This window comes from Bos indicus, chromosome 10, assembly GCF_029378745.1.
Source record: "Bos indicus isolate NIAB-ARS_2022 breed Sahiwal x Tharparkar chromosome 10, NIAB-ARS_B.indTharparkar_mat_pri_1.0, whole genome shotgun sequence".
Lineage (NCBI taxonomy): Eukaryota > Metazoa > Chordata > Mammalia > Artiodactyla > Bovidae > Bos > Bos indicus.
Window position 1 is genome coordinate 1047028 of NC_091769.1, and position 23786 is coordinate 1070813.

At 43.6% G+C, this 23786-nt stretch overlaps 2 protein-coding genes across 5 annotated transcripts in view; one reads left to right on the forward strand and one right to left on the reverse strand.

The window, feature by feature from the left end:
* The window catches only part of MCC (MCC regulator of WNT signaling pathway), a 526282-nt gene extending 514283 nt beyond the window's left edge, over positions 1 to 11999 (forward strand). For all 3 annotated transcript variants that reach the window (XM_070796812.1, XM_070796813.1, XM_070796815.1), the window contains 2 exons: positions 7919 to 8041; positions 9829 to 11999. In XM_070796812.1, the coding sequence (XP_070652913.1) occupies positions 7919 to 8041; positions 9829 to 10009 (304 nt within the window). In that variant the 3' untranslated portion in view covers positions 10010 to 11999. The remainder of the gene's footprint in view (positions 1 to 7918; positions 8042 to 9828) is intronic.
* DCP2 (decapping mRNA 2) overlaps positions 8595 to 23786 on the reverse strand; it is a 62761-nt gene continuing 47569 nt past the window's right edge. Inside the window, exons 9-10 of one of the 2 annotated variants that reach the window (XR_011568692.1) lie at positions 9733 to 22924; positions 8595 to 9039 (exon numbers count right to left, since the gene is read on the reverse strand). Coding sequence is in view for 1 of the 2 variants with exons in the window: in XM_019968006.2 (XP_019823565.1) it covers positions 22761 to 22924 (164 nt within the window). In the remaining variant the exon portion in view is untranslated. Of the gene's footprint in view, positions 22925 to 23786 lie in introns of both variants that reach the window. The other variant, XM_019968006.2, reaches the window with a different exon arrangement.

A 23786-nucleotide genomic window follows, 5' to 3' on the forward strand; every position in this document is an offset into this window, starting at 1 on the left:
TGTTGTTGTTCAGTCACTCAGTTGTGTCTGACTGTTTGCAACCCCATGGACTGCAGCATGCCAGACTTCCCTGTCCATCACCAACTCCCAGAGTTTGCTCCAGTGAGTCAGTGATGCCATCCAACTGTCTCATCCTCTGTAGCCCTCTTCTCCTCCCACCTTCAGTCTTTCCTAGCATCAGGGTCTTTTCCCGTGAGTCAGTTCTTCACATCAGGTGGCCAAAGTATTGGAGCTTCAGCTTCAGCATCAGTCCCTCCAATGAGTATCCAGGGTTGATTTCCTTTAGGGATGACTGGTTTGATCTCCTTGCTGTCCAACGAACTCTCAAGAGTCTTCTCCAGCACCACAATTTCAAATTCTTCAGTGCTCAGCATGCCCTATGATCCAACTCTCACATCCGTGCACACTACTGGAAAAACCATAGCTTTGACTACATGGACATTTGTCAACAAAGTGATGTCTTTGCTTTTCAATAAGCTGTCTAGGTTGGTCATAGCTTTTCTTCCAAGGAGCAAGCATCTTTTAATTCCATCACTGTAGTCACCATCCGTAGTGATTTTGGAGACCAAGAAAATAGTCTATCACTGTTTCCATTGTTACCCATCTATTTGCCATGAAGTGATGGGACTGGATGCCGATCTTCGTTTTTTGAATGTTGAGTTTTAAGCCAGCTTTTTCACTCTCCTGTTTCACCTTCATCAAGGGGGTCTTTAGTTCATCTTCACTTTCTACCATTAGAGTAGTGTCATCTGCATATCTGAGGTTATTGATATTTCTCCTGGCAATCTACCATGAAGGAAATAAATAAAATCATAGTCACTGAAGAGATTTTCTCTCAAAAAAATATAGAGAGATTGCAATAAGTAATGGGAGAAATAATAATATGCTGGGGATGTTATAACTCTGGGACATTTGTTTAGATGGGTGGTCAGGGTAGGCTTCTCTGAGGAGGTGACATTTAAGCTGAAACAGGGAGGAGGAAACATAGCGTAGTGGAGGAAGTTCATCCCAAAGAGAGGGGACTGACTGCACAGTTCTGTTCTGGGAAAAAACGCTTGGTGTGGGCTGATAAGGGATAGGATTCCAGGGTACAAGTGGGAGGGTGATACCAAAGCCTGGGTCAAGCAGGGCTTTAGGCAAAGTAAGACCGTAGACTTCTCAGTGCAGTGCAATAATATGATCTGACGTATTAGGAAAGTCCTCTGGCCGCTCCATGGAAACTTGACTATGGGGTACAAAGGCGAAGCAGAGAGACCAAGCAGGAGGCTCCAGTGTGGCTGAGATGACAAAGGCGAAGCAGAGAGACCAAGCAGGAGGCTCCAGTGTGGCTGAGATGAGAAACAGCGGCAGCTTGAACCTGCTGGTGGCCACAGGCACAGCCCCCGTGTGGGGGTCTGCTGCCGAGTGGACACACAGGACAAGGGAGAGGGGGGTCAGGGCTGCCTTGAGACTGGTGTCAGCCACTGGGCAAGAGGTACTGCCGCACACCTTACAGGGCAGAGGCGTGCATGGGGCAGACCGTCCAGTTCTCCTTTGCACTTGCTGAATTGAAGATGCCCGTGAGAGACAGTTTTTAGCATGTAGTTTTTAGGAAAATAAATGGGAATGGAGAGAAGCAAGAAAGGGTGGGCTATAAAACAGAGTCCAGGCCCAAGTCCCAGATACTCTCAGCAGGCAGAGGTGCAGAGAACAGGCAGCCGGGACAGGAGATGCCGGGAATGACCGGCGAAGTGGGATGGAAGCCAGGCTTGAGGGCAGAGGGGGAAGGTGCTTCAGGTCAGATCGGGACAGACTGTGACACCCAGGGCCCTGGTGACCTCGGGACAGTTACCAGTGGAGACAGAAGCCTGGCTGGGGGTTAACCAGTAAATGGAAGGTGAGGCAGAGAAACCCCCGAAGGAGACAATTCTCACAATTACCAAGAAACTCCAGGCCCCGTGGCCACGACTCCTGAGGCTGGGTCTGATGGGCACTCCTCTGGAAGGCGTCCTGGTTAGTGCCGGCCCCTGCCCTATCCCCGGCTGTGGTGGCAGCCCTGCTTCCAGACTCCCAGCCACGGACAGCCTCACCACACGGCCTGCAAGGCCGTCCCCTGCCCGGCTGCCCGCCTGGCTTTGCTCAGTGCCTGCAAACGTCCACCACGAGTCCGCCCCTCAGATCCCCTGAGTATATGCCTCTGCCAACAACTCTGTGCTTCCATTAAAACAGATAAAAAAGCACCTGTGCTAGAGTAAGATTCAGAAGACCTTTCATGACCAAATTCAACCTTTTAGGGGTGAGGGGGTGGGAAGACCTTTAACTGAAACCTGTAAGTGTGCTGACACGTGGGTTTTGGTGGTACTAGCGGAGAAGGCAATGGCACCCCACTCCAGTACTCTTGCCTGGAAAATCCCATGGATGGAAGAGCCTGGTAGGCTGCAGTTCATGGGGTTGCTAGTCGGACATGACTGACTTCACTTTCACTTTTCACTTGCATGCATTGGAGAAGGAAATGGCAACCCACTCCAGTGTTCTTGCCTGGAGAATCCTAGGGATGGGGGAGCCTGGTGGGCTGCCGTCTGTGGGGTCACACAGAGTCAGACACGACTGAAGTGACTTAGCAGCAGCAGCAGCAGCAGCAGCAGCGGGAGCCAGCAATAAAGGTTCATAATTGTGAGGGCTTATACTAGGGGCCAGAGAACAAGGCAAGGATGGCACAGTTCTGGGCATCCCGGGAAACTCTGTGTGAACGCACTGCCACTCAAGGGGCAAAAGGAACATGTAGTGTTTATGTTGTACTTTCTCATCTGCGTGGAGCCTATGAAAGTGCTCCTTTTAGCCTTATTAACCTAGACAAACCATATAAATTCTTTCTTAACTGAAAGCCAAGCAGATGTGAATTAGAAACTACAAGGAACAGGGCATGAATGGTTGAGGTGTACGGCTTGTAGCATTTTTGAAGTCATCCTTGGAAAATCTGAGTAAAACTGTATAGTCGTCAGTACAGCTGTGCATGTAATTCTGCATAAAAATTCGGAGTTCAAGACAACATTAAATTCATCTGCAGACCCAGGTAGAGCCCTGCTGCCTTACCAGTTTTCAAAATCTGCACAAGAAGAAATCGCCTGAGGCATTCTTTTGTTACTGAGGTATAATGGACTTGCAACATTATATTAGTTTCTGGTGTACAGTGTGATGATTCAGTATTTGCATATATTGCAAAATGATCACAATAAGTCTGGTTAACATCTGTCACCATAGTTACCAAAAAATTTCTTTTAAGATCTCTCTTAGCCACTTTCAAGTATGAAATACAGTAATAAGTATAATCACTGTATTATACACTACACCCTCAGGACTTATTTTACAACTGGCAGTGTATACCCTTTAATCCCCTGCACCCACTTTGCCCACCTCCAACTCTCACTTCTGGCAACCAGTCTGTTCTGTGTGAGCTTTTTTGGTTTGGGGTTTGGTTTTTTTTTTGGTTTTTTAGATTCCACATACACGTGAGATGATACAGTGTCAGTCTTTCTCTGTCTTATTTCTACATAGCATAATACCCTCAAGGTCCATCCATGTTGTTGCAGATGGCAAAATTTCACTTTTTTGTGGCTGAGTAATATTGCATTTTCTATATGTACCACATCCTTATCCATTTATCCACTGATGAGCACTTAGGTTGTGCTCGTATCTTGGCTGTTGTAAATAATGCTGCAGTGACGTGAGGGTGCAGGTATCTTTCCAAGATGGTGATCTCTCGGGTACATACCCAGAGGTGGAGTTGCTGGATCATGTTAGTTTTATTTTTAATTTGGGGGGAAACTTTCATTCTCTGTTTCTCAGGGGCTGCACCAGTTTACATTCCCGCCAACAGTACACAGGGTTTCCCTTTTCTCTGTATCCTTACCAAAACTTGTCATTTCTTGTCCTTCTGTTTTTTTAATAGTAACCATTCTGACTGGTGTGATGGCATCTCATTGTGGTCAGTGATGATCAGTGATGTTGAGCATCTTTTTCACATTGCCTGTTAGCCATCTATATGTCTTTGAGAAAATGGACATTTGAGAAATAACCTTATGCTTATTTTTTTTTTCTCTTCCATTCAAACCCCAGCTTCTGCTCACTTTTTAATCTGGGTTTTTGTTGGGGTTTTTTTTTGCTATTGAGTTGTATGGATTCTTTGTGTATTATGGGTACTAACTAACCCTTTAGAGACATGATTTGTAACCATTTTCTCCCATTCAGTAGCTTTCTTTGCATTTTGTTGGTCTCCTTTGATGTACAGAAGAATCTAGTACAGCCCCATTTCTCTAGATTTGCTATTTGCTATTGTTGCCTCTGCTTTTGCTATCATATTCAAAAAACCATCGCTGGGATTGGTATCAAGGTGCTTATGTTTTCTTCTAGGAGTCTGATGGCTTCCGGCCTTACGCGTTAATCTAACCCTTGAGTTACTTTGTTTTGTACGGTGTAAGACAAGTGATCCAGTTTCATTCTCTTGCATCCAGTTCTCCTGTGACCATTTATCTAAGAAACTGTCCTTTCCCTGCTGGATTCCATTTTTGGTTCCTTTGTCATAAACTGACCATATATGCATGGGTTTATTTCTGGGCTCTCTATTCTATTCCACTGACCACATGTCTATTTTTATGCCAATACCATGCTGTTTTGATCACATGGAGCACTTCTTAAAACTGTAATTCCTGGGTCTCAACCCAAACCTACTGACCAGAATCCAGGGATACCCCTGGCACTGTTACTACAGACACATGCTTTAGAGCAATCCTGTCCACATCACATGTGTAATGTGTGTTTTCTAGTAGCTGAGAACTATTAAAACCAGGGACATTCTAAAATATCAATAATATCATTTTAATGTATATTCAGTAATTTTACATTCTTTTTTATGTTGAGCCTATTCTTGGCTGCACTGGGTCTTCGTGTGGGCTTTCTCTCGTTGTTGAAAGCAGGGGCTACTCTGTGTGCGGCCTGCTCATTGTGCGGGCTTCTTACTGTGGAGCACAGGTCCAGGGCGTGTGGGCTTCAGGAGCGGAGCTTCGTAGCTGAGGCTCCTGGGCTCTAGTGCACACGCTCAGGAGCTGCGGCACATGGGCCTATTTGCTCCGAGGCTTATCAGGGATTGAACCCGCGTCCTCTGCACTGGCAGGTGGATTCTTTGCCACTTAGCCACCAGGAAAGCCCCAGTGGGTACTGCACATTTACAGCACATCTCAGTTCAGACTGGCTGTGTCTCAAGGACTCAAAGGGCTCCTGACCCTTGGAGGCGGGCGTGAGGTGGCTCTGTAATTGTTCCCTCACAGGGCTGTGTTTCAATCCAGACGAGCAACCCTGGAAGCACGGCTCTTACTGGAGGCAGCTGCCTGATTCAAACAAAAACAAGTAGGAAGTATCTCGTGTTTTAGGTTTGAGTTTCAGCCTGTCTTTGTGGCTTTAAATAAATCAGCATCGCGGTTCTAGAGTCTGAACAGCAGTTCACTCCTGTCTGCCTTCCTGAGGCCTGAGGGGTCTCAGCTTCCAGATGTGGCTTCCTACCCTCAGCCTTGACCATCTCCCCCAGTCCCCAGGATTGGGGAGGGTCTGTGAAGGCTTCTCTTGCTTCCCTGGGTCCCGTCCTCATTGGCACTGGCCGCAGGCCCCAGGGCAGGAAGCCCTTTGCTGTGCGGAGGCTGGGAGATCCTCACTCTTCCTCCAGAGCTGGGCAGGTGTGAGCATGACCAGTGGTGGGGAGTGGTACTGCTCCGGGCAGTTTTATGTTATCAATTTGAGTTCACGGTTAGATGTTAAATTCTCTTCATGATTTTCTTCTTTCCTTTTGCACTATCAATCAACTTTAGAATAAAAGAAGAATCAAAACAGTAACAAAATGTAGAACAAATAATTCTTCTCTCTTTATAGTCAGAGGGCTGAGGGGACAGATCGTCCATGCTCTCCTAACTTTCCCCGGGCTGACAGAGGGCCCTGCAAGGCTGAGGCGGTGGTTTGGGCAGCGAGGCAGGAGCCGCGCTCCCCAGATGCGTCTCATCCTGGTGGGAGACGGTGCCACTCTAGGACCCCAGTGGGAACTGCAGCCAGATCTGAGGAATTCCTGGTAGCTGCCAGGACCCAGAAGCCTCAACAAACAGGAGGCACTAACCAGAAGGCTCTGCAGGAGGCTCCTGCTCTCTTTAGGGCCGGTGGGAGGAAGTTACTGGGTATGATGCTCACTTTTTCAAATATCTTTCTCCCACTATCCTCATAAAAGTAGGCCTGGATTTTTGTGTTGCAACACCTTTCTTCATTAATGAATTGGGGAAGTTGGAATTGCACTTACAGTAGCTGGGGGCAGACATGTAAAAGATCAGATATTTGAAAAGCCAAGAGGGGTGAACCATGGCTGAACCCCAGAGCTCCTCACAGCCCATCCCCTCGAGGTGACCCCCACACACCCATCCTCATCCAGAATTAGGAACATTTCAAACAACTTGAGAAGAAGATGAAAGCGTCCCATGCCCTCTTTGCACGAGTTCAGCACTGTTGAGCATTTAGCCTTTTGGTCCGCCATCAGTGTATCAGATATTCACGTTTTTGCAAACTTGTGGCATCCAACTTTCGCTTGACAGTGTTCAGATACCTTTCCATTCCAGGGCACGGCAGCCTGCATTTTTGATTAACAGTGCAGAGCATTTCAACAGAACCGAAAGCAGATCATAACTTAACCAGCTCCCTGGTTGTTTCCCACTCATATCTATTCTAATTAGTGCTGAAGTAAATCCAACTGTAATCTCATGCTTCTCTAAGATCCCTGGAAGTTACTTAGTCAAGGGATGTGTTCATGTTTTATTTTGCTAGATGCTGCCAAACTGCCTTCCAGACTCATGGTGCTCACCTGCATTCCTCATACACCGTGAGTTTTTCTTAGAGGAATGTCTTCCGTAAATCCTGGTTACCTGATATGCTCCAAGGTACCAGATACCTTCAGTGATTTGTTTTCACTTTTGCTGCTGTGAAACTCTCTCAGGCATGGCACTGGGGATACACTGCGGAACAAGGCAAATAAGGTCCTTGCCACCCTGGAGCCTACGGGCCAGTGGGGAGCTTGCTGAACCATCATGCAGGCTGTGCTGATCTGTGCCAAGCATGCTGCACACAGAGTGACACTGTGCCAGAGACGGGGGCCTCAGGGGGAGGACGGTGGTCAGTCCCATCGCCCTGCCCATGTCCTCCTCTCGTAGGAGGGAGAGGAAGGCAATAAGCCAATGGGACACCCCAAACCTCCCAAGTCAGTTAGCTCAGGTCACTGTAGGAATAAAGACCCACCAGACTTGAAGCCGAGGAGTAGGGGGAGTCGAATGAAAGTGCAAATTTAATTTCCATCCTTTTTAAATGTGGAAAATGAGATCAAGGACTTTCACAGAGAACCACCTTTTTCTATTCTGCAAGGTAGGCTCGTGTTGGTTTCACTGACTGGGGACCTGGCCCAGGTAGTGCCCAGACCAGCTGTGTACTCTCGAGCCCCCAGTGGTTCGGGAGATGCTGAGCAGCTTGGAAAAGGGCCTGAGCGCAGGCCCGGGTTCTGCGGGCAGGCTGCACTCTGCTGGCCCGCTGGCTCAGGTCTGCCCAGAGGAACTTCTGCAGGAGCTTGTCTCCCCACGTGTAAGATAAGAAACAACTTCCTGTATTGTTCCCTTACAACACACACATCTCTGAAGGTCTCTGTCATCAAAAAGAGCCGACCGCAGCCTTCAGGAACCTTTCTGAAGGGCCTTCAGGAACACAGCAGTGAGGTGCTGGGCTCCTGTGCCCTCTCCCCTTTGCTCAGGACTCCAGCCCTTGGACTGGGCCGGCTAAGTCATATTCCACTCTGCCCCCATCAGGGCAGCGGCCCGATCCATCATCTCCGTTGCTAAATGGCGTGCTTCGTCTCTCCTTGATACAGAGAGAAGAAGTTAAAGGCCAGAGTTCAAGAGTTGGTGAGTGCCCTGGAAAGACTCACAAAGAGCAGTGAAATCCGACACCAGCAATCGGCAGAGTTTGTCAATGACCTAAAGCGAGCCAACAGGTACAACCTCACTGCTATAATCCAAGCGGTTCTTGGACTTACGCACCATAATTGCTGGGAATTGACTGTGGACAATGGTGTGTCCACCGCCACCACCTCCTTAGAGCACAGTCCTCCCTAGGGCTTCACCTCCCGGTGTTCCACAGAAACCTGAGGAATGCTTTTTAAGGATGGCAGATGCAGCCAACTGTGGTCCCCTCTTAGCCCTTCATATAGGAGAGGTTCTGAGAAGTCAAACAATTAAAAACAAAAATCAGCCTAGGTTTAAGCCAGCATTTTCCAAACAAAACTGGCTACAGAACGTTTTATTTGAGCAGCATTCAAGAATCAGGTGGGGTACTTCAGGAAGCAATGCTCTAAGATGGGAGCCTCAAACCTTTCAGGCTCATGATACCTTTACACTAAAAAAAAAAAAAAGAAAAAAAAAGAGGACCTCAAAGTTTTGTTCTTTCAAATTAACTTATCAATAAAATTTGTCTATTAGTTTCTCAAATGAGATTTTTAAAGATTTTATTCATTTACCAAATTAAAAAAACAAACCCAACTCACTAAATGTAACACAAATGACATTTATTTTAAAAATCACAGTTTTCCAGAAAGTAATTAGAAGAGGGGCACTGTTGTCACAATTTTGCACATGTTTTTACTGTCTGCTTTAATAGAAGACAGCTGGATTCTCCCATCTGCTTCCACAGGCAGTAAGAACACCCAGCTTCCCGTAGAAATAAAGGAGCTCACATTCCCTTCAGAAGGCTTCGGGAGTCCTGGGCTTTGAGAAGCTGACAGTACACAGAAGGGAGGTGGGGTGCTGTTTTGGACCAGAGAGGATGAGGGGGGGGGGCCTCTCGGATAGCTCAGCTGGTAAAGACTCCGCCTGCAATGCAGGAGATCCAGGTTCTATTCCTGGGGTCGAGAAGATCCGCTGAAGAAGGGAACAGCTACCCATTCCAGTGTTCTTGCCTGGAGAATCCCCAAGGGCAGAGGAGCCTGGTGGGTCCCTGGGGTGACAGAGAGTCAGACATGACTAAGCACAAAACAGGGTACGGGGACTTACCTAGCTCTGGGCTTAGCCCCTGCCCTCATCCCCCAGAGACCTGGGTTTGGCTGGCAGTGTTAGTTCATGGCCTGTGAGCACCGAGTCCAGCATCAAGGACAGCTGCTGGGGCCTGTCTGTCTGCGAGCTATGGAGGTGACTTAAGATTGGAACAGCAACAGACCTACTACTTGTATTTCCATGACAGATTTTTACAATTCAGCTACCATTTCTGCTTATCTATTTTGGATGTGGTTAGTTTGGATTGTTGGTTTTAAACCCCTCTTAATGTTAGTGACAAGCCTCTAGCAGTCAGGCTAAATTAACTGTGGTTAAGTCAAGACATGAGTGACCATGAGTGCCGTGACCCTTCTTGCTTAGTTGCTAAGTTGTGTCGGACTTTTTTGACCTCATGGACTGCAGCCCACCAGGCTCCTCTGTCCATGGGATTTCCAAGGCAAGAAAGCTGGGCTGGGTAGCCATTTCCTTCTCCAGGAGATCTTCCCAACCCAGGGATTGAACTTGTGTCTCCTGCATTGGCAGGTGGATTCTTTGCCACTGAGCCACCAGGAGAGCCCAAGTGTTGAAATACTAACCACCTGATTTCAAATTCTTATTTCGGAGGCCCAGTGGCCTGTTCTTTCAGAGTGGTACTCACCAGACCCGGTCAGCCAGTGGACAGCACAGTGTGTGTGAGTGTCTCAGTGCTACTTGAGATAAGCCTTCATTCTCATTTCCCTCTGTGCCCACATAGCAACCTGGTGGCTGCCTATGAGAAAGCAAAGAAGAAGCATCAAAACAAACTCAAGAAGTTGGAGTCTCAGATGATGGCCATGGTGGAGAGACACGAGACCCAAGTGAGGATGCTCAAGCAAAGAATAGCTTTGCTGGAGGAGGAGAATTCCAGACCTCACACCAACGAAACGTCACTGTAGTCAGCACCTGAGCTCCACGGTTCTATCCATGGAGCTAGGGTCTAGCAGTCACTGAGGAGGGGGCCTCAGAGGACAAGACCTGTCGGGAGGAGGAGAGGGAAGGTTGGCAGGTGGGCTGGCACTCTTGGCAGGGAGGCGCCCTGGACTCAGGCTCAGGGCAGGTGGCCCCGGTGAGGCGGTGTAGACTGTCCCCCGAGGGTCCCCCCTGCCCTCCTGGGCTGTGGGCAGCATGGGGACTCCTGCCCCGCACACCGGCTCCGCAGGGCTTCCTGCCGCTTTCAGCACTGGCTCTATCCCTCGCCTATATTTTCTGTATCTGTGGTATACTCCAGGCATCATGTTTGATTTTCCAGTCTTTGCAGCCTTACCTCAGGCATTCCACATTTCTCCTTTCTCCTTCTAGGGAAAACTGGTGGGGGTGGTGGGGGCAGAGGGGAGGCAGTGCTCCGCATCAAGAAGAGCTGCTGCTTCCTTTCCTGCAACCAGGCTTTGGTTTTCAAGTCCCAGGTATCAACTCTTTAGGAGGCGGCTATCACTCAGAGGTGTCCCGGGAGGTTGATCACAGGCGGACGGCACGTAGGTGTTCCTTCCAGTCCCAGGTTTGAGGCTACAGGTAGAGCAGTGGGGTCCGACCTCACAGTAGTGGCAGGGATGGGCAGGGAACGCTCTTTAGACAGGAATCTCCCTGTCCCAGTGCTGCCTTACTAACAGCTGAGAGTCCTGTTGATCCATGTCGGGGACCTAAACTGTCAGGAGCAGAGGCGCATTAGTGCTTCCTGACTCGGGCACCGCAGAACTGCTGTTCTCCACGAATCAAAGCTCCCCGCCTCTCTCTCGAGGGAAATGCTCTGCAGCTGATCCACCTATTTAAGAGACTGCTTCTGTGGCACCAGTTCAGGAGTGCGCCCCTGCTGTTCCAGAGGGCAGAGGACAAGGGAAGGCTGAGGAGGCCTCCTCTTAGCCCCCAGAAACATGGCAATGGGTGGCAGATGGTGATTCCATGGGTGTCAGTTACAGCAAAATGGTGACAGGACTGGGCAGGACCAAAGTACCTGAATTCTTTCAGGAAGGTCTTCCATTTGAAAATCAGCTCTTCATCCCTTTTCTACTGTAATGTTCCCTGTTGCAGTTTTTCAGTTCTCACCGCCCTAGGCTGACGTAACATTTTAAAGGACCACTTGCCATTTTTCCTGAAGACCCACTCAAAGTCACTTAGAAGAAAAACGCCCAACGCTACAGTTCAAAGATCTGCTTACGACCAGATCACTGCATTCACGTCTCGGTGTCACTGAGCTGTTCTGAGAGGCAGGACACAGATTCCGCAGCCTTCAGTCTGACAGGGAAGGACACCCCAGCCACCGTCTGCAAAGGCAGAGCACGTCCATCCCCCAAGGAAGGGCCGTCCTGTCTCAGGCCAGCAGCGAGGCCACCCCATCTTCAAACAGTCATCATCAGCTGGCCTCAGGCCCAGCTCTCGGGTGCTATGGTCATGGCGAAGGCCCCCACCAGCTTCTGGTTCTGTTATAGATAACGTAAACTTTGTTCTTGTAACAATAAGTCAGTTTTTACTCTTTGGATGGTTTCATTACAAGGAAAATGTAATGACCCAAAAGTGTGTTTTTAGAAAAAAGTGTAGCAGATGAAATCATGGTTTTCCCCATTTTTCCAACTTGCCCAGGGGACACATGTTCCCGAAGCAAACCGGGCTGTGCAGGGTGGGGAACGGGCGTCAGAGATGGGAGGCTCTGAGACCACCACTGCAAAAGGTGCCGGCGCAGAACCTCTGTCTACCATTCTCGCTCAAAGGGAGAGTCCTGGAACCCATCCCAGACCTGGGAAGCCTCAGTTCCTACGTTAAGAGCCCCAGCATTACTGCCCCTACTTAGCTCATTTTGAGTTTATATTTCCACATAATACTGGTTGGGTGAACACTTTCCCTGGCAAAACTGTTACTTTTATAAATGTGTAGAATAAAAACTATTAAATAGTTGATTACCTTTCCTTGTATTCTTCACATACTCCCCAAGATTCTTGCTGAAGGTGAACTGACAGGCACTTGGTTATTATGCTAATTGCAAGGCTTACTAAAATTGCATAGATGAGATAAATGATTGCAGGTGCCTGGATCGTTTTCTTTTACAACCTGAATTCTTCTTTCTAAATAGGAGCACATTTATATTAACATCTCCATCAGACGTAAACAATGATCCTCATTATCTAACTTGAACGAGCCATTCATTTTTAATTGTTTGAATCCAGAGTTCGATCTCTGGCTCCTAAGAGAAATGGGCATGAGAAGAAAAAACCCATTTCCCAGTCCCGCTGGAGTAGTTTCCCACTACCACACTGAGGCAGAATCTCAAGTAAGAGAGACTTCTGCCTGGAGCAGGAGTGCCATCAACACGTGCGCCCATCAGATGCAGCTGATGTTCTGCCAGACCCCTCGTGCACCAGCTACCTAAACTGCCATGGGCTGGCAGGCAGTAAGACCCCCTTTTGTGATGAAACCAAAAGTTACTTATGATTGTATCTTAAGGTTGGGATTTCTCACACTCGCCCTACCTCACAGACATTTTATCATTGCCCATGGAGGTAACTGTTGTATATTCACTCCCATCTGCTGGCATGCCACAATAAAAAAAAAAAAAAAAAAAAAAAAACTAAGTGCCAGTTAAAACACAGTTGGTTAATTCTCTTGTGAGGCTATGTGTAACTTAGGAAGTCTTCCTCTGAGCCTCTGCAGCCAAGCTTTACAGGGACCCCGGAGACTGGACGCTCTCCTACTCTGGGAGGCAGTGTGCATTAGAGCCGAGGAGACTTTCTTTTTAGGATGAAGACAGCAAAGAGTCTACTGTTTCAAGAAAATCTTGAAATCACCGGTAAGTGGCCTAGTTCCCACCTGCATACAGATTACTATTTTAAGTGAAAAAAAGCCTCATAGTTACCCATGGCATGAATTGTTTCCTATGGCCCACAGAAATTATCCTGCAATTATTTTTAAATTCTATTAAATATCTTAAAGCTCTCATGAGTTGGGAGTGCCATGCTTGTGTTTTGAGTGAAGTAAAGACTATAGAAGTTACCCACTTGTATTACTGACTTCTAATTTAAAGTCATAAGCTTTTTCCATAAATTACTTGCAAATGCATAGCTGGAAATGTGTCTCATCCATGAAAGTATGAAGTAAAAAGATCATGTTTCCCAAGTTTACAGCTGCACCTATTTCTAAGTACAGCAAACAGCTTTTAATTAGACAGTTTTTAGAGGTCAAAAGGGGAAAGAATTCTGATGACTGCAGTTTCCGAACTGAATTTAATTAGGATGCATCCCATAGAGTTGCCAAAGATTCTGTGGGAGGGAAAGAAGCATGAGAAACATTATTTTTTCTGCACCAAGGGGCCGCTTGGTAACACCATAAAAAATTATGAAAAAAAAAATCACTTAACAATTATTTTTCTATTTCTCCAACGGAAAGGCCTATTTGACAGCAAAGATACTATTATAACCTTTCACCAAGGCTTATTGGGCACCACTCTGTAGAGGTATCACTTGTTTCAAAACACAAATTATGTCTTCTCACTTAAGTCTACCCAAATCCTATTCTAGTTAACTCAGATCTCATGTTCACACAGGCCAGACTGTAGTTAGCACTGAACCTGTCACCTTCTAAGTTCCTGTTTCTCATACCTGAAGTTAACTTTCTGAAGTTTGTATTCACTTAGGCTGCCATATGGTAATTTTCCAGAACTGGCACCAAAATTATCAATTAATGTAAGCACTCAGTGGCTGTTAAAATATTAAGGAACTGGAAAAGGATACAAGTTGAATAGCAGCTGTTCACACATTCTTGTTTTCCTAATTCTTGTGTAGAGAAAGATACATTTGCATACAGACAACTATTCTTGGTGAAGGGTTACACTGCATAAACTCTCACCCTGCATCTGAGGGAGATTTTGCATGTGACCAAGAAATCCTTCCATCCCAGTAACAGCAACTGCTACTGGATAATCACACCATTGGCCCAGTAGCACTGGTTTTTTTCCCGTCAAGGTTGGTACAAAAATCACTCATCCACTAATCATCAGAAACATCAGCTCAGCAGTACAGAGCAAGCTAGAGATAAAAATCCCCTCATATTCATGACCTGCTTATTCATTCTACTGCTCACTTCTGCAGCGTTCTGCAAACCTAATCCATGTGGAAAACGTTCTGTGGGGTACTCACTCACAGGGCCCATGGACGGCCAGGTGAAGGGGAGCCCCAGTATTACCTGCTTCTGTTTGAACCCGATGCAAAGAGGATGAGACATGTTCACTTTTCTACTTCTAATCAGTTTTTAGACATTGTCGAGACTGACTTCCTTTGCATGTGATTTTAGTTTCCTATTAATTGAAAATGTGCTTTTAAGCCGCTTGAATGTACTGTCAGTTACTGAAGCACATGTGACTAAGTCTGCATTTGTCAGTATTGTTCTACTGTATTACAATCTCATTTTAAGGTTGACACTTAACACTGTACCATACCTTGTAATTTTTTAGATTCTTCACTTGTATGCTTTAAATGTTTCCAGATGCCTTTAGTTTTAGCTGCTGTAAAATAGCTTTGTGTTATTTGATATAAAATTGTTTTTTAAATAAAAACTCCATTTATTTATACAGAGACATTTATAATATTTTACAAACATTCTTATATTCTGAATAAATATTTCTAATTCCATAATATGCTTTTACCTGTATTCATTGAAGGGTATGACTCTCCTTCTGCAATACTAACATTTAATGTCAAACATCACAGGTTCGGTAGTTACATCGAGAGCCCTCATCAAAGTGGGGAACTAGACAGACTGTATTGGTCAAGACGGCCAAGAGCCAAAGAAATCATCACCATCTGTCACTGATTTCTATGGGCCACCTTTCCAAATTTGGATTGAATAGGGAGTTAGTTATCTATCGAAGGATCTAGATCTTTTTTCCTTTTTAAAAAAATGACTGAAAGAGGAAATGTAACTGTGAGCTGGAAGGTCATCCATGACTATAAAGAAGGATGGTGAGCAGCTCTGCGTGGTGGTTGTCAGATGTCAGTTCTCATCATCAAAGCAAAGTACCTTTGACAGTAAGAGTAGACACACCTTGATAACCTTCCCCTTTTATTTCCTTTGGCTGCAGCATGCAGAACGTCCCTGACCAGGGATAGAATCTACCCCCGCTGCACAACAGGAAGTCCTTTCTTAAAAATTTTTTTTAAAAACTGCTATCATATATCTGAGGTCTTTAGCAGAGAAGAATGGTATTTCTTTGACCTCTGAGATCCAAGGACTGGAAAGCATTACATTCAGAAAACCTGACTCTAATACAAATTTAAGAAATGTTGGATTTTATGTATTTAGCTCACAATATAACCTTGCTTTGAAAGTGAACAACCAAAACATAAATTGAGATGGAGAATACATACCAGTTACTTTCATTTTTTGCAGAGACATTCTACCTTTTAATATTTCTTCCTATCATATCAACATCTCACATTTGTCATTTTTATTGGTCCAAAGAGATGCAGCCAAAATATCAGCAACTTGCAACCTACAAGTATCAGCAGCAGAAACCAGGTTAAGGTAGTAATTAAAACTGCCCAAGCAGGCAAAATTTATTGATATTGCACTACAAAGGCTCTAAATTTAACATAATGTTTTTACAGAAAGTCAATATTTGAACAATCAACTGTAAAAATGTTTTAAAATACAAAGGAAACCTTCCATCACTCAAACTGCATTTTTTAAGATAAAAGGTTTCTCACTTCTCAACTGGTGTTATTTACATCAAAAGCTTTCAAAAGAGCACAAGTGTAAAGACAGAGGACTTAGTTCATTTTCTCAGTGGAGAGTACAGCTGGCATTTTTAGTCGATTATTAAAGTGCAGTAATCCTGCAAACATTTAAACTTCTGATTCATAAACATGAGTCATTGAAAATCCTTTACTTATGATAGATATACTCAAGGTAAATGAAAATCAGTCCTTATCCTTTCACTGAAACTGAGGGGAAAAGAGGAAAACTACTATTCAGTCAGAAAGTAAGACTACATGGTGTACAACAGTGTTTTGGGGTTCCTTTTCTGCTTTTCCTAAATGTTTGACAATTAATCAAACCAAGCACCAAGAACTTCTTTACTATTAATAGAATTACTCCAATGGTTTACCTACATAGCCTGTCTAAACAGTAAAATGCTCTAGAAGCTAAAGTAATAAAAACAGTTTTAAGGTAAAAACTAAGTGTTGCATCAATTTTTTCTACCAAATTTTGTAGCTTCCAATTTGATTAACATAACTTAGTCTGCTAAAACCGACTCCCAAGGGAACTATTTGAAGACTCCCTATCTTCCATGAACATTACCTAGTCTCCACAGCACCAAAGACACTCAAATCTTGTTTTGGAACTAGATGGGGAACATGAAGAAATCAATTCTTATTCCCTTTCCCATCCAAACTAATTTTGATGGTCACTTAGTTAGTTAATACATGAACCATAATTTCATTTGATTCATCGTTTTATTCTGAAAGAAGACTCTTAAATTTTCAATGACATCAACAGGTATAATTAAAAAAACCGAGTTGTGCGAATCAATACTCAGCAAACATGAATTTTTAAGTATAAGCTAATAAGCAAACTTTAAAAACAATTAGAAAAAATATCTATATTGTGTGTATATATACACACAAATATATGTATATGCAAAATAGTTCATTCTCCTTCCCTCTTACTGAAGAAAAAATATCACTGACTCAGACAACAACAGCAAACTCTGGGAGATGGTGAAGGACAAGGAAGCCTGGTGTGCTGTAGTCCATGGGGTCACAAAGAGTCAGACACGACTGAGTGACTGAACAACAATGTCTATAAAACGAGAGTCAAGGTTAGCTGTCTCCCGTCCTAAATTTGAAATAAAATGAACAAAAAAGTGAAAGAATCAGTTCTTTGGGCTCTTGCATTTGAAATTAAAAGGTAAGATCCAAACACAAACCTAAAATGACCAGTAGAGACAGCAGTGCCCTAGGACAGTAGCAAAATGCACAAAGAAACTCTGCAGATATGTTTTTGTGCTTTTGTATCAGTGCACATCGTATGTGTAAGACATGAAGAGTACAAGTCCACTGCTGATCATCTGCTGCAAAGGGATCAAAAGCATCGAACTAACCAAACTGCTGAGGAGGAGTTACTACCTTTCTCAATTTCAGTAACAACGGATTGTGCTTTCATTTCCTATCATCCAGTCTATTCCTAAATATCACAAAAAACATATAAGCAATCATTTTACAAAGATCTAGCTAATCCCGTCAAGTGTGAGAAATGACTAACCATGAAGATTTGTGCCCCACGTTCCACACCATAGCTATAGATTGTTTTAGAACGTCAGATTCAATGAATTATAAGCACATTACATGAAAAGGTTACATCTTACCTCAAAAAGCCCACAACTTAAGAATGTTAACTAAGACCAGTCAAAGACCAGAACACTGCTTGCTCAGTTTGCCCTAGAACTACACAGAAGTTTCCTTTGTTCCCAAACCAATTTAACAGCTATGAAACTAAAATAAACAAGCCAAGGTGTCCACAGCCCCTCCTAACTGCTCATGGCCCAAGGGTCAAAGTTAAGATACAATTATTACCTATAAATTCCCACAGTGGCAGACTGATGATAGAGATGCATCACAAAGAAAAAAAAATTGTTACAGAAAGAAAAAAAACTGACACAAAGGGACAGACTCAATGGTCTCTTTAAGGACTCAGGAACAACAGGTCTTCAAAGAACACTCACCAGATAGAGGCCCATCACCACAATAACACCCAAACACCAACAAGCAGCCAGTGAATGTTCAGAGCCGCCTTCTTCCACTGGACGAATGGATCAGAGGCTAACACAAGGGTCCACATGAAACAAAACACACAGGCACCTGCCCTCTGCATCCCATCCCTCTCCCCAGAAGACACGCCCAGCGACTACAGAGCCAACATGAGCACCCTGTTAAGGCCGATTCCTCTCAGACTGTGCCGCCAAGCTGCCACCCTAACTCGGCCACCCCCACTGCTAACCACAGGAGACCCAAGACAAGTGTGATTTCTTTGCCAGTGATTTCCTAAGGAACCCAGATTAAAGGGTCAGTTATGAACATGTTTCTCAAGATAAAACTTGAATACTTCATCAGTTTTTCGTTTACACTTCTCTGTACTTTTATGATAAAGTCTGAGCAACAAAACTGGTGGAAGCCAGCCCTTCACGTCCACTCCCAGGCAGGGGAGGTAGCTGTACTCTGCTCCCTGGCTACAGACCACCATTTCAGTAACAAACACTGTCACGGGAACCTAGGTGGGAAGGACCCCCGTCTGGGACAAGCATACTTTGTCCCGTGGGTCACCGTGAGCAGCGACTGTGGCACGCGGCCAAGGGTGGCTGGGCGTGCTCCAGGCTGTGTCCCTGGAAGAAAGCAGCGCGTCAGCACTGCAGTGCGGCTGGAGTCCCAAAGCAGCGCCAGCAGGGGAAGGACCAGAGTCTCAAACACTGACTATGAAAGTGAGAAAAATCACTGCAGATTTTCTGGACCCCGTGGCAACCATACTTAGAAAAAAATTAAACCCCGAGCCAGAAAATGCTTGGTAATGGCCACACATGAGACTCTGCTTGGGCTAGGCAATGGTCACATTTCCAGCCTCATGCATCATACAGCACTTGAGAATTGATTTTATCTTCTAAAATCTCTGCCTTCTGTTTTCCTTGCCTAGTAACTATAGCTATCTTCTTCCTTCGGGGCACTTTTTACCCTATAATAATAAACCTATCATATTTTTTTAAACTGATATCCAGAACTTGCTTCAAAAGCACGAGACAGAGCTGTACTGTCCATTTGTGATCTGCCTTCTTCAAGACAGAGGTGCACAAACTTCAAAAACAACTCAATTCTAAGAAGAAAAAGATGCTCAGAAAGCCCATCATGATCTCATTTTTACAATTTTTAGCAACTGTACAAACTGATTTTACAGTCTAGTACAAAATGAGGAACTCAAGGCTTCACCAGACTACCAAGAATAAAGTTTAACAAAACTTACTTTACTAACACCCATTTACCTAGAGACAGCTACTTAAAACATAAAGTAGATTGATACCTTCAGACAGAATGAGTTTGTCTTGTTTATCTTTAATGTTACAGGAATACATGCAAGCCCCTTCCCCAGGCTAGAAAATACCTAATTCAATATTGCTAGGTAACACCTAATTTTTCTTCAATCAAAAAATGTTAATGAATCTGACCTTTTAACTATGATTAATATGCAAAGAAAATACTGTACTGCCTCAGAGAATACAAAGACACAGTAGATGTCAATCAAAACAAAAATCTCTGAGCACACAGCTCAGAGGGCCACTGGTACAAAAATAAAGATAAAAAGCCAAGAGATATTATCAGAGTAAGAAAAATAACTCTGCAAAAAGTCTAATTTTTTAACTGACTTTGCTCCTTACTGTTCAAGTTAACTGTTGGAAACAAACAAACAAAAAAAAATAGCAAGGGAAAAGGTAATGAAATGTTAATTTTTTTTAATGCATACATGCACTCAGACCTGAAATTTTCTAAGACTACCACAATGTATTAAGTTTTATAGAAGAATTTAATCCTCCTTGTGGAAGGATGCCATTCACTTAGACTTGAGGAGTATTTTTATATTAACACACAAATCACTAAAGATTTAAAAGACAATACCAACCCAATCTCATAGCATAAAATTAATATTGCTATACATCTTCATTTGTACTTACTAATTGATACTTAATGGAAAATACTCCAAGTTCAAAGCAGCGAGCAGTGACCACCATTCCTTTACAGCATAGGAAACTCACCTTTTCATACCCATGAAAATCCAACTTCACTTTCAAACATCTTCAACCAAATTTTACCCATGCTACAAAAGCTCTAGTAGGTTCTCAGATGTCTCCAAATGCTCATGTCTCAGGAGACCACCACTTTGAAATAAAACCATTCATTTGCTAGTTCTGAACAAAAACATGTGAAAGCATATAAAACCATACCCCTATCTTCTAGATTATAATGGTTAAGTACAAAAACAATTTATTGAACATCTTACAAATCATTAGTTATACATAAAAGCACCTAGGAAATTTAAAAAAAATAAAAAGATTCACAGTACACTGAACCTTGGAACTAAGAATACTGAAAAAATGGATTCCAAAGACCTATTTCTCTCAAAGACATAATCTGTAATTGAAGCCAACACAACTGCTGTTCTCATCTAGCTTCTTAAAATGCAGCACACAGAAGTAAAGTATTGCATATTCAGCACACTCCCTTATCACTTGATTTCTTCAAACCATGCTAAATTTTCTCAATCAAGAAATCTAGTTCTGTGCTAAGCATGGCCCTTTTCAAGGTAACCTGAACACTGAGAATCTAACACACAGGTTCGAGGGAAGAAGTATAGCAGATGTACATAAAATAGGTACATCCAACTTATACATTTTCTGCATAGTTAAGTCACATCACACACATAAATTTTAACTCATCTTTTAACATTTTTTAAATCTCAAACTGTTAAGAGAGCTAAAAGCCTTAATACCAAAATTACCATCCCAACAATACCCTTATTTTGTCCCACCCACAGTGCATTAAGTGAAGCAGCCCAATAGCAATATTTAACCAGTCAAACTACCATAATTGAAAAGAGATAATCTGTTGGTTCTTGAAAAGGCTCAACGCCGTCAGAGGCCGTATTTCTAGTAACTAATCTCTTCTGCTTTAGTGTCGAGAGCTGAAAATTTCAACTCGAGGCACCAGAAAGACTGACCAAAGCACTCACTTAAACAGAAAAAAACACATTCAAAATCATGAAAAATTAAATGGTTTCCAGACGGCAATAAATGAGTGAAAACGACTCACCTGCCAGACAAACTAAGTTTTCACTCCATTAAGAACAGAAACCTGGAATGCTGGGACCAACTATAAATATGGCTCAAGGAGACCCAAGCAAAGCTGCTGTCCTCTTAGAAAGAACAGTGAAGAGCTTCCAAAGCAATCTTACAATGCATTTTTAAAAGGTCACAGAAGGATTCACCAATTTGTCACATTAAAAGATGCAGGACAGTGGATAACCTAATTCTAACACACTGCTATAACTGAATTATCCTGCTTAGCACCAAGGGGGTGACACTTTTATTAATAAATAGACTTTCTCCTTTAAAATCAAGCCATTGAAAATCTAAAGCAAAGAAATACCAAGTGAACTCCTTACAATAGCACTTCTTTTCAAAGTCCCACAGGGTTAAATAGAAACCCTATTAAATAGACTATCTATACAGAATCAAGATTTCCACAATAAAATTTACAAGCAGAGATATATTTTGTGGATACCACATGTAAAATAGATTTTTAAAACCCATATGACAGACGCATACACACGCATATGCTAACACTCTCCCCCCACCCCCAAAGAAACCCCTTCAATGAGGTCAGAAGCAGCCCAAACACTAAAGCCCCCTTAAAGCCCTGGTGATTGTCCATAGCTTTACATAGCTAAACTCCTTCTCTAAAAGGGCACTGCCATCCTTATTTGGATTTAAGAATCCTAAAGGAGCAAAATACATTCCTACGAGTGAATTACTCATGTTGCTTCCATGTTCTGCTCCTCCCCTAGTGAGATGCTGTATCAGTAAGTACTTGGGTAAACTGCACACCCTTCCCTTTTCACTCCATCGTCCAGAGGCTTCAATATGCTACTAAGTGTGTCAGTCTCTGCTACTGCTGCAAATGGGGACCTAATATAGATAGCATCAGTTTCCAGAGATCAACACTGACATGCAAAGTGAAACCTAGTAATGTCAGTATTCCATACATATTTACACAGCTGTAACACAGAATCAAGATGCACGAGAACAAAATCATACGATCACCAGGGGCTAGCGGTGGGCTGCTGCAGTTGTGACAGCACAGTCTCGGGGTCCTGGCCCTGTGCTCTCCCCCGCTGTCTCCCCACAACCTCCCAGGCCCACTGAGAGTACACGGTGCAACTGGAAACTGGAGCCACAGCTCTCTACTACCAGCTCAAGCCCCTCTCCAGGCTGAGGGCTTTGTCCTTTAACGACGTGCCATGGGTTCATTTTGAACATGAACATTATATAGCAGATTCTGACTCTAAGTAATACCTTTCAACAAAACTCCTAGCAAGGAGGGTAAGAGAACCTAAGCAGTTAGAAGCAGAGAAATGTGCAAAATGCCACTAGAGCAGATGACCTGCAATCTTGACTTCTGTGACATTTTGGGTCTTGTATTCATTTAATAGTTGTGTATTTTAAGTTTCTTTTAGAATTTTCAGTATAAGGAAACTAGTATTACAATCACTGTAGTGGGAAGATGGTGCATTCCCATCAACCTGGCTACTTAATGACGACTCAAACACTATTTCTGTGACCAGAATACAAGATAAAACCACAATCACAGAAAAAAATGCCCTCATAAAAAGCAACTTAAATTCATTAGCCAAACACTGAAAAGGTACATGTGTATAAAAAAGTTATAACCACATTTACAGTGCAAATTCATGTTTCTTTCCACTCTCTCTTCTGCACAGAGAACATCTCTTCAGAAACATCATCGTCTCCCTGCATTTCTTTAAAACACCTGAGAAAGGTAAGGCTCAAAGAGACACCCACTCAAATGCAACAAGTCTCTGATTTGGGGACTTCCACATTTGCTGCTATCAAAGGTCCAAGATTTTCATTATAGCATTATGGTCAAACTTGAAACTCAAAAAAGCTCGGGATGAAAAGGGCAACTTGCAGTGTCCATTACATGCCACAGCCTGGCCCTCGGCATGTTCAAGCAACTGGTCTTCACCGGAGTAAGGCGAGTCATACACAGCATCTGCTTAGAAAGCAAAACAAATAAGCTCAGTTTAGAAATCAAGTCCTGCCCTTCACCTTTTGTTATGAAGGAATTCACATGCAGTATATATTCGCCTCCCCACACCCTAAATCTAACCTACGGAGAACCACCAAAATATTTTCCTTTCCCTAAACTGATATTCAAAGTGAATTTCCAATCTATTCTTATTCCACATAAACATTCAACATCTTAATCTGTCTTTAAGTTCCTTAATATTCACCTGCTTTCAAAAATGGGCGTAACTTTATTCACCACCTATATTTTGTCAACATGGGAGCTTCTTGACAGAGATCAAAATGTAAACATTATACAGATTATAATTACAATATAAGATTTATACAGATTCCAATTCTAGAAAAATAAAGCTGAAGGTTACCACATCTTCAGAGAATAAATCAACCTAAAGAAAAATCCAGATTTTCAAACTCACTGTGCAACAAAACTCCAACTTATCAGGGCTTGCCACCCCTACCCGCCCCCACCCCGACCCTGACCCCCGTAGAAGAGGACCCTGAGGAGCAAAGCAGGGTTTGGAATAGACACCAAAAGATTGAGGTAGAAATAAAGTCTGATGTGAGGTTTCCTAAGACAATAACTCCTTTTATACTTCTTTCTCAAGACAACTCAAAATTTTTGTATCATGCCCAACTGAGTTGGGTACACATTATAGTGTGCCTTCTTTAATGTTCCTAAACATATGGCTTTTTAAAGATTTTGTGAAATAATTGGTTTCTGAAGTTATATTAATTCAACTATCAGCCTATCATGTCCATACCACCTATGGTGGCCAGAGAAGTCCTACCAAGAGGACAACCAATTAATTTCCCAAAACAGGGTTAAA